This window comes from Vicia villosa, unplaced genomic scaffold (assembly GCF_029867415.1).
Source record: "Vicia villosa cultivar HV-30 ecotype Madison, WI unplaced genomic scaffold, Vvil1.0 ctg.002361F_1_1, whole genome shotgun sequence".
Classification (NCBI taxonomy): domain Eukaryota; kingdom Viridiplantae; phylum Streptophyta; class Magnoliopsida; order Fabales; family Fabaceae; genus Vicia; species Vicia villosa.
The window spans coordinates 171,925-183,604 of NW_026705907.1; the positions used below are offsets into that span (position 1 = coordinate 171,925).

Here is an 11,680-nt window from a genome sequence, read left to right on the forward strand (position 1 = left end):
TGGGAAACAGAACCAACCCATAGATGAGCAAGGCTAGTACAGCTTCAAAAGCTATCATGCTACCGGTTTCGATGAAATCAAAGGCTTTCTTTACCAGGAAGTGTGAAGTTAAACCCGGAAGGTTTCCTTTGGTAGTCCAATTACTCTCTACTTCAGATTTCTTCAAGTGGATACTTGTTGCAATGACATGTGACTTAGGAATGGCTTCCAAACCATTGAAGGGTATTTTGTCAGACACAGGGATACCCAAAAGATTGGCATATTCTTCCAAGGTCGGTACCAACTGGTAGTCTGGAAAGGTAAAACAACGGTAAACGGGATCATAGAACTGAACCAGAGTTTTGAGAAGTCCTTCATCAACATGAGTGTTCAGGATAGGCAAAAGCTTTCCATAACTTTTCCTAAAATTGGAAGGATTTTGTACAGAAGATGCTAACTCTATCAGTTTTCCCACATCAGGCGCTTTGAAACCGTATTTCTTGGTATGCCTTTTTACTTCTTCCATGACTAAATCCTAAAATGTTTGCAAAGAAAATTTCTCTAAATCTTTGGAAAAATCATGTTTTTATGAAAAAAATGGGTTTTCTTTTTTTGAATGTATGAATGCGTGGATGCATGAATGCCACATATTCAAACATGGTAAAACAGACATGGTAATGGTAACGCAAACATGGTACACAAACATGGTAATTCAAACATAGTACACACAGGTTCAAAGGTCCAGCGTCACGAGCATGAGGTCAGAGAACCAAATAGGGATAGATCTAGTTAATCACCTGTACAACATGTTCTACTGATACGTCAGAGTCTACATTTTTCTTTCGGATATTACCGGCTTTCACAACTAAACTGATGAGCCAGAAATATTCTCAAGAAAAACTCGTCTGAGTGTGGTTCTCCGCATGACAACTATCCAAGTCTTCACCTGGATCGTTTCTGCACCACGCCCTAATAAGGCCAGGATGGGTTGGGGTTCTACGGTCTCTCAGCTTCTACAGTTCAATGCGGCAATAATGTCTTCGCTACGAAAGCACGCTAAACATATATTACCAACAAGGAACCTCCACTGAGCGGAAGGATTCTCAAGTGCGCCTGCACATGACTATACCCTCCACCTAATTTCTTATGTGTACTTAATCCGGGTTAGGATTTGTCCATAATGTATCACTTGTAACAGAACCACACAAGTAACAGAACCAAAGAATCACACATGTAACAAAAATTAAAATAAAAACAATAATTAGAAATAACCCTTCCTTTGGAAACAATAAAAAGATGGTCCCCAGTGGAGTCGCCATTTTTCTGTCGCGGGCGAAAAACCGTTTTGTTCCTCTTTTTTGTGGAATGAGACACCTGATGCCTTCTTTGGGCTCGAGTGCTCATAAAAAATGATTTTTCTTTTGTTCCGACCAAACTTTTTATTATTTCCAAAGGAGGAAAAGGAAAAAAGCTGCAATAACCTAAAAGTGGGGGGAGATCTTGGGTAAGAGGGTTGGTTATACGAAGGGAAGGTATTAGCACCCAACGTATCTGTAGTACTCTACAGGGTTCTTTATTGTTTTTTTTTATTCCATGTTACGGTGGAGGTTCTGTTGTGAAATAGGTGGGACCTAAGGTGTTTGTTTGATTATGCTCGCAAAGATCATCGCGATCCTCTGCATACATATCCCTTAGAGGGAATCAGAGCATCTGTAGCTCGGGGTCTACGGGTGCTAAGGTTTGAATGGTTTTTTTTGTTTTGTTTTGCTCGCCAAGGATCGACCTTGTGCCTACGTATTCTCAAAGGGATGTTGAGAAAGTCAGAGCAATCGTAGTTCCCACTTATGCTAGTGGAAGCAAAGGAAAATAGACAAATGTCGTCTAAATGCTAGATGTATCTAATCTATATCATCACATACATCTGTTTGATTTTTGTTTGAAAATCTTTTCATTATAAGCCCGGGGCCATGCCACTTAGGGTGCTTAGAATGATAAAGATGTTTTTGTTTGTTTAACCAGCCTTGTGGCAAAAGTTTCAATGAAGTCAGCCTTGTGACAAAAACTTTGATTAATCAGCCAGCCTCGTGGCAAAAGTTTCAATGAAGTCAGCCTTGTGACAAAAACTTTGATTAATCATCCAGTACGGTGGTAAAACAGTTTGATTGATTAGCCAGCCTTGTGGCAAAAAAGTTTGATTTTTGATTGATTGATTGTTTGTGATGATATAGAAGAGATACTCCTAGCATAGAGATGAAAAATGTCTAATCTCCTAGGGTATTTGTTTTGGATATTGGGGATGCTTATAAGAAGCCCGTGGGTCCTTGTACGAAGCCCAAGAGGAGGCTATCCGAGGGTCCTTGCATTGTAAGCCCAAGAGGAGGCTATGGGAGGGACAATCCAGGGTCCTTGCATTGTAAGCCCAAGAGGAGGCTATGGGAGGATCACTCGTTTGTACAAAGCCCAAGGGGAGGCATGGTATAGTTGGTTTGAGCTCTTAGAGCGATTTCACCGGGAAACCATACTCTATGTCCTAACCTAAACTAGTGGAGATTCTTTGCACGAAGCCCAATAGGAGGCTATGGGGAACCTAGTGTTGTACTAAGTTGAACAAGCATATAACACAATCACAAGTATGAACAAGTACGAACAAACATGAACAAGTACATGAACAAATATGAACAGTTATATATATATGACAAAGTGTGAGTTTATGAAGGAAATATACCTGTAAGCATGATCCATTTGTATACACGGGGTTCGGGACTCACATTCGGGGAGAGGTCCACTTGAATTTATTCAAAGCTATGTAAACAGGTATTTACAAAGGGCTTGGGACTTATACCTACATGGAGGCCCATGATATTTTTGGGAAGATTTAAAGAAACCTTCATTTTTGGTTTGTTATTCAAAGTTAAGAACAGATTGATTGAGATATGTACAAAAGGCGTACAATGAAATACCTAATTTCATGTACTAGAGTGGGTATGTACAAAAGGGCTTGGGACTTATACCTACATGGAGGCCCGTGGTATATTGAAAAGTTTTGTTTCTTTGAAGTTTTGTTATTTGAAAATGATTTGAAAACTGTTTGAAAAGATTTTGAAAAGATTTTGTTTTTGAAGAAGTTTTATTGTTTTGAAAACTGTACAAAAAGAAAAGAAATGGGACTTACACTCTCTAATATTCGAGAGGCCCCTGTTTTATTTTCATAAAACAGGGTGGATGGTTTTGAAAAAGAATCGCGATCGCTTGTTTTAAAACGATTTAAATTCTGAAAGAAGTTAATTTAATCAAGATAAACAAAAGATTATCCTCAATTAACACTTAGATGATTAGGGTTTGCTTCAAAAAATATTTACAAGTGATTAAGTTTGAAAATCAAATGAAAAATAATATTTAAAAGTATTAAAAATACTTAAAAACAAGTCATTTTAAACTTAATTAAAAATATATTAAATGAATCTTTTTTTGTGATTTTTCTTAATATTATCAAAATATGTATATTAAATAAAGAGTGTAAAAAAAATGAAGTGAAAATAATGAATTTTGATTGGTTAAATTAATTGGTGAAGTTTGTTAAAAATGAAAGAAAATAGGTTGCAAAAAAAATGGTTTTGTCTCCACTAGGGCTTGAACTCACGCCCTTATGTTCACCAGCCAAAACACTTGCCAACCCAGCTGCGCGCGCAGCTTGTTATTATAACTACCCCCTTTAGTTATATTTAAAAACGAACATTTGAAATTTCTGAACAGAAAAAGGCGCCAAGAACACATCCCCAATTTGATTTTGAAATTTCTGAAAACTGAACCAAATTGATCAAGTGAAGGGTCTATCTCACTCGGTTTTTTACAAGGATCATGATGGTGCCCTCATAATTCATTTATTTTTGCTCTAAGGTGATCAATTTTGTGATGAACACGAAGAACCCTAATATGACAAATCATTGTGAAATCGTGTATGATCATGATATGATGCAATTGATTGAGGGTTAATGATCCTCATAGGTGCAGAAACAAGATGGTATATCAATATTTCATTTATGATGCGTGCATGATAGAGTTTGAAGTTCATGAGCACTTACCTCAAAAACGGCCAAACTGAGAATTGAATTCTGCAAATGAGGAGTTCCAGTTGTTGTTTCTTGATCTGGACAGCATCAGTGGACCTTATGGAAGGTGTTTGAATGCCTGGAATGAATTGAAAACCCCTGGACCAGTTGGTGATGCTCGATCTGCAGTAGGACTCAAGTGAGGATCAAGCTTGATGATTTTGGAGTTACAGGTCAGGGAGGATGATTGGGATAGCTCACATATGGTATATAGGATGTGTTAGAAGCATTAGTTTGGACAGAAATGAGCTTGTGTGAATTTTGGCATGATAAGGCTCATTTCATGTTCATATGGAGGTTGAAAAGTGAATCTGAGTTTTGGGGTGATTTGGGGTGTGTGAGTGGATCAAACACATCACATTTGATGTTTATGAGATGTTAGAACCCTCACTTTGGCCAGAACTTCAAAGATTTAGAGGTTGAGAATTTTACCTCTTTGAAACTTAAGAAACTTGCATTCTAAGAAAGAAGAGAGAAAAACCTATAATTGTGAGGTTTTGGTGTGAATTGAAGAGTGATTTAAACCTCTATTTATAGGCCAAGGATTCTGAACTCCAAGCTTTGCAACTTGCTTCAAGAAGTGATGATTTGGCTTAAGGGATAAAGTGGAATCTTTCACATTAAATGCAAATGGTTAAAGTAACTAAACCATGGTTATTTTGGCCAAGCTTCTTATCCCTTTCCTATCTGATCTTAAACCAGAAAATATCATTCAATCATTGCTTTGGTGTGTCATTACTTGCATTATTTGGCAAATTGGTTCATAACTTTGCAAAAATGGCTTGAAATTTCAAGTGAAATGGTCACTAATGTCAAAATTCAAAACCATAGCTACACTCCATATTTTTTCATGCTCTTGGACATTTTGGAAAGCTCATATTACACACTTCAAAACCCTAGTTGAAAGTTTCTTCAAGATCCTTAAGGAAGTGGGTGAAAAAGTTCCATGAACTTTGAAGAAAATGAAGTTTTAAGTGAAATTTTCATAAGATACCAACTTTGAAGCTCCATATCTCTTAAATGGTTGATCTTATGGAAAAAAATTATATGTGTCAAAGTTGTTTATTGGATCAAAATCTACAACTTTCATGTTGGAAGTTTTTTTCAGTTTGTAGGTGAAATTTTGAGAAATTCCCTTTCAAAGTTTGGAAAAAACCATGAAAAACACTTAGAAAAATTTTCTAAGTATGAAAGTCAAACTTTTGACTTTTTGATTCTTGATTGATTTTCTTGATTTCTCTTGATCAAATGACTTCATATATCATATATTGATGATTTAAAACTTCAAAAGTCATGGTTGACCCAATTTCCCCAAAAGTCAAAGGTGATCTTGTACAGTTGACTTTTTCAGACGAATCGCGTTTCTGGAGATTTCAAATGAAACAGGCTATCCTCACCAAATGAATGGTATGAATGGATCATATTGAAGCATTAGAGGATATTGAGTCATGGTTTGAGTTGTGGCACCATGTCCTGATTAAAAAGTCAGTTGTTCAGATGAATTAGGTAAAAAACCCTAAATGTCGACCTGATGAAATTGATGACTGTGGATCTTGAATTGAGATGTAATCTCCATTGGATATTGTCATAGGTATTATTTGAGGATGATTGAAACCTTTGATTGACTTCCTGGGGATTTTTAGGGTTTCCCAAATGTGATCCCTGATTTTGGTCCCTGATAGTTCAAAACCCTGATCTGAGGATTTGTCTGATCAATCTTTGTGTAGGAGATGTTATGAGCCAATGGATTAGGCCAAAATGATGCACTTGGGGTCTTGAGGTCATGTCCCAAGTCATTAGGTCAAATTCTGAGCAAGAGTCAGGAGTGTGCTGTCTTCAGTCAAAACCCTAATTCAGTCGATTCAAAGCTGTTGAGCTTGTTGAAATGAATCTCTGAGGACCAAATGTTGATTGTAGATGAAGATGATTCATTTGAGATGGAGGGAGAACAAAACCCTAATTGGTTGTTACTTGTATTGATGAGTGATTTCTTGATTAAACCCTGCTGAGCACAAGTAGCAAACACATGCTATGCAATTTGTTAGAGATGCAAATGATGCATATGCAGATGATATGAGGTGGTATCTTAGGTCAAAAATTGGGGTATGACAATGGGGATCTTCCTTGCTGGCGAGACTATACCACACTTTTCAGTTGCAATTTCTGGTTCTCCTCCCACGGGTCTCTTTTTAGCAATCACCTCCTTCATAAATTTCTTATACAACGGCATGTGCTCAAGTGCTTCAAAGAAGGGGAGATTGACTTCTAACTTTTTAAACAAAGCTGCAAACTTCTCAAAATCCTTTTCTGTTGAATTCTTCTTTGTCACTCTAGAAGGAAAAGGTAGCTTGATTGTCGGTTTAGCATTTTGTTTATTTTTCTCTTCAAGTTGCTTAACCGGTGGTATCACAATTTCGGGCTCTTTCACATTCTCTCTTATCTCCAAATCTACCTCAATCACCAAGGGATCATCCATTCCCTCTTCTTCTTTTTCTGATTCTGCCACTTTCTTACTCCTTGTAGTAACAGCATTAATCTTTTCTTGGTCTTTTGGATTTTTCACAGTTGAGCTTGGAAGGGTACCTTGTGCCTGTAGAGTGAGATGATGTGCTATTTGACCCATTTGAACTTCCAGATTTTTGATTGAAGTTGTGGTGTTCCTCAGGTTGGTTCTTGTCTCTTCTTGAAATTGAGAATTTTGAGCTGCCATTATTTCAATAGCGATCTCCCAATCTGCTTTTTTTTGTACCTGTTGTTGCCCTTGAGTTTGGAACTGTTGTGGATGGTGTTGGAATTGTTGTTGATATGGAGGTTGTTGTTGAGTTGATCCTTGCTTTTGAAAGTTTCCTTGTTGGTCTTTCCATGCAAAATTAGGATGATTTTTCCAACCTGGATTATATGTATTGGCATATGGATTATTTTGCCTCAACATATGAATCTGCTCCACCTGTTCTTGCGTTGCCACACAATGCATCGCAAAATGCGGTCCACTACATATTTCACAAACAACTGAGGCGACTGGCTCAACTTGTGCTACTTTCTGTTCACTAATGTTCATCTTCTTCAATCTTCTTTCTACTTCAACCGCAATTTGTTCTTCCATTTTAACTACCTGATCAGCAAGCTTCAAATCAATTTTACCTTCCTGTTGGCTCATTGCACGGTCATATAACTCAATGTGCTCATTAGCGGCAATAACTTCTATGATTCTCTTGATACCAGTGGCTGTTGAAAAATTTGTTGAGCCACCGGCGGCAGTATCGATAAGCTGTTTAGTCTTAAGTCGGAGACCATTAACAAAAGTCTGCATTTGTTCGGTTGGGTCCATGTTATGAGTAGGACAAGCAACCAAACACCTCTTGAACCTTTTATATGCATCTCCCAGCGATTCCCCTTCTTTCTGCTTAAAATTCACGATATCATATCTTTTTCGAATGAAGACTGAAGCAGGGAAATACTCATTCAAGAAGGCGGTTTCCATCTGTTGCCATGTTGTGATGCTTCCAGCTGGAAGTGAGTAAAACCATTCTTCTGCATCTTCGGATAAAGTAAATGGGAACATCACAAGTCTCTTGGCTTCTTCAGAATGGCCTTCTATTTTTAATGATGTTGTTGTGGTGAGGAATCTCTGTAAATGCTTATTTGCATCTTCATTGATTCTTCCAGCAAAGGGCTTGCTTTCTAACTGACGGATACTGGAAGGATGTAGTTGGAAGTGTGCCACGTTAACCGGTTGATTTACTATGGTCATTCTTCCAAGCGGTGCATTAGCCCTTCCATAATCACCTAAAAGTCTCTCTGGAGGAGGTGGATCAGCTGCCATAGTTTCAGGCTCAGAATCTGACTGCTCGGAATGAATAGATATTACTTCTTCGTCTTCTGATTCTGAAACTACATGTGATTCTTCTTTCGATGCCAGTCTTTTCCGCTTAATTTCTCGGAGTCGTGCTTGCAATAATCTTTCGGGTTCTGCGTCAAAAAGAAGTTCAGCTGAGGCCTTACCTCGCATACAAGGTTAGACAGTTATTTAGTTTGAAGTAAATAAATAAATAAAAACTAAACAAATATAAATTCAGCAAAAATAAAATTTTAATTGCACAGCAATAAAATTTTAATTGACTGAGGAATAACTTATATTTTGGCAATCCCCGGCAACGGCGCCAAAAACTTGATCGGAAAAATAGCAAGTGTACTATTTTCACCGGTGTAGTTATAATGGGTTTTACCCCAAGTATCGATCACGAGGATTGCGTAGGAAACACAAGTTATTTAAGTCAATTAAACAAAAGAGCAAATAGGTGTTTTGTTATAATGCAATAAGTAAATTTAAATAAAAGAAATAATAAAAATAAGCTGAAATTAAAGTTTGACTTTTTAGATGTAATTTGAGGTAATGCCAGGGTAGGTGTTTGATCTTCCTTATAATGATTCTGTAAAAAGATCTCTTTAACAAGTTCATAGAATGCAACTATTTGTTCTTAAGGGTGTTTCCCTAAGTCCTTAGTGGAAAACCTTTTGGTTTGCAATCCTATTGCCTAAGTCCTTAGAAACAAAGGTTTGCAAACCAAAGATGTAAATAATCAAGAATGTTCAAATAACCTTTCGGTTTCCCTAGTCCTAGGTGATAACTACTAGATCAAATTGTTTAAAAACCTTAACAACCGTAGTCCTACAAATTGTTAACCGTAGATCAATCTTTGTTTTTCCGACAAAGAAGGCATAAAAATATTAAACAATCAAATTGCATAAAACTAATACTTGATTAAAGAAATACGGAATTCAAAAGTCATTACAATTCAAATCAGGGACACCCCCCTGGCATTGGGGGGTTTAGCCTCTCATAATATTCAAGAAACCAAAATCAGAAAGTTTAGACATTTACAAAAGATTAGGAGAACTCTGATCTTCAATGGTTCCCACCGTTGAATCTCTTCGTCTTCCACAACCTTGATAACGCTATCTTGCTCTCTTTTGGAATTCTTTCGTACGATCCAAAAGTGTCTTCCCCTTGTCTCTCAAGCCTCCTTTAATCCCTCTAGGTTTTCAGATTTCAGCCACAATGCCCAAACTGCCCCCGAAACTTTAAAAATTGGAATAAACCAAAATTTAGAAATCCTGCCCGCACCGCTGACACGGCCGTGTCCCTTGACACGGGCAGACCGTGTCCGCTTCTGGTCTGGGAGATCAATTCTTCTTGAGGCCTGACACGGCTGTGTCAGGTGACACGGTCAGACCGTGTCCGCCTCTGCCCATATGCTTTTTCCTTGCTTTTTGCTTCTTTCTTCACATCTTTTGGCCACGGGATCTTCCATCAATCTGAAGCTAACCTGAAACCATTACCAAACGAGATCAAAAGCACCTAATTGACATTGAAAACGACATAAAAACAAACTTCACACAAATAAACTTGAAACTAGATAAATTAAAGAAAACATTTGGAAATAACCATAAAGTGTTACCAAACATGATGATCGTGTGTCGACTTTATGATGAAATTGAGTGGAAATGGTGTTACCACCAGAGTCATCCCTTCCAGATTCATGACTACCACCAGAGTCATCCCTTCCAGAATCATGACTACCACCAGATGATGGACTACCTTCAGAAGATCTACCTTCTGAAGTTCCACCTTCAACGTCATGATTAACACCAAAAACATTATCATCTTTGGAAGCTTGTCCTCTAGACTCCACATCATCAGAGTTTTCCCTTCCAAAAGTATGATCACCACCAGATTTTGGATCATCATCAGAATCTGGATCAGAATCCGATTCACCATCTGACTCATCTTTAGAGTCACCTTAAAATTCATCCTCAGAGTCTCCTTCTTCCGCAGAGTCACCTTCAGACTCTGATTCACCTTCAGAAATTTCAAGTTCTGACTCATCTTCTGAAGAAGATTCTGACTCATCTTCTGAATCTTCAGAGTCTCTAGAGGATTCTTCTTCTTCTGACTCTAACTCTTCTTCAGAACTTTCACGTTCTGACTCCCCTTCAGAAGCAGAATCTCCATGAGATTCTAACTCATCTTCTGATTCTTCTTCAGAACCTTCACGTTCTAACTTGTCTTCAGCTTCAGAGTCATCTTCTAACTCTGACACTTCTTCCGAAACCTCAGATTCTGATTCATCTTCATAATCTTCAATGTCATCTTCTGACTCTGAATCATATAAAAACACTCCTTCAGAGTATTCAGAGCTATCTTCTTCCCCTTCAGCATTAGAAAACGACAAACTCACAAGTTCCTCATCAGATTCATAAGCCATTAATAGCACAGGTTCATCATCTGAATCACCTCTAACTATATTTGCTTCTTCTGATTTTCTTCCTTTTTTGCCAAACAGTCTTTAGCAAAATGGCCAAACTGTTTACACTAATAACATTGAACTTTCTTCTTATCCTCTCCCTTCTAATATATCTTCTCATCAGAAGTTGAGGCTTCCTTCTGGAATCTATCACCACGTCTATGCTTCTGGTCCTCCTTGATAAAAGAAGTCTTCAGAGCTTGCTCAACTTCTCTCTTAGAAGTTCTCTCAGTCAGACGCAACTCTTGTGCTTCTAAACTGCTTTACAACTCTTCTATTCTCATGGTTTCCAGATCTTTAGAATGTTCAATTGCTTCAACAATGTAATCAAATAGAGGGGTCAATGATCTTAATACCTTCTCTATTATTACTTGTTCAGAAAGAGTTTCACCACAAGCTTTCATCTCATTAGTGATCAAAATCACTCTAGAGATATACTCTAAGACTTTCTCATTGTTCTTCATGTTGAGATTTTCATATTACTTTCTCAGGGATTGACGCTTCACCTTCTTCACTGATGCATCACCTCCGTAACACCTCACCAGTATATCCCACGCCCCCTTTGACGTTGTAGAATCAGCAATCTTCTCAAACACATTCACATCCACACACTGATGGATGAAGAACAATTCTTTCTGATCTCTCTTCCTCGTTTCTCTCTGCGCTACCTTTTCTTCTTCCGTTGCATCTACTGCAACCGGAACATATCCTTCAGTGACAAGATCTAGCACATCTTGAGCACGAAATAATACACGCATTTGAATCATCCATCTGTTCCAGTTTTTGCCATCAAGAACTAGGAGTTTGGTATTCAAATTGCTTCCATTCATCTTTAAACTTGTGCAAAAAAAAAAAAAAACAGATTTCACTCACACTCACACAATGTTTCCCAACCCACAAACGACCAAGAAAAATGTAATTCAACACAACTTTGTTTCCCTGAAATAAAATCAATCACACAGCCACACAAACTCACGTTGACTTGTGTTTCCCTGTGTTTGGAACCAGAGCTCTATATACCAATTGTTAGTGCACAAGATTTAAAGATGACAACAAAGAGAATGAACAAAAGGAATAACAGTGCAAAAGAGATGAGAGAATAAAGTTGTATATTCTACTTACTTTGTTGATAAATGATAGCTACTACAAGGCTATTTATACAAAAGAAAAATTGCCACCTAAGCCCTAACAGACTAAACTTAGTGAACAAGTTTAAAGTACAAACAGTACAATACTACAAAATACTAAAGTACCCTTACTAACTAAGAAGCTACACTATCTGGACCC

The 11,680-nt window shown here is 37.6% G+C and overlaps 1 protein-coding gene across 1 annotated transcript; it reads right to left on the bottom strand.

Annotated features, from left to right (window-relative positions):
* Positions 1 to 9,481: 9,481 nt before the first annotated feature.
* LOC131638656 (uncharacterized) lies at positions 9,482 to 11,223 on the bottom strand. Its single transcript, XM_058909222.1, has 4 exons — positions 11,021 to 11,223; positions 10,063 to 10,433; positions 9,703 to 9,843; positions 9,482 to 9,501 (listed from the first exon to the last, which is right to left on the bottom strand). Exons 1-4 carry the CDS (start codon positions 11,221 to 11,223, stop codon positions 9,482 to 9,484), a joined length of 735 nt encoding a protein of 244 aa, XP_058765205.1.
* Between the last annotated feature and the right edge of the window lie 457 nt (positions 11,224 to 11,680).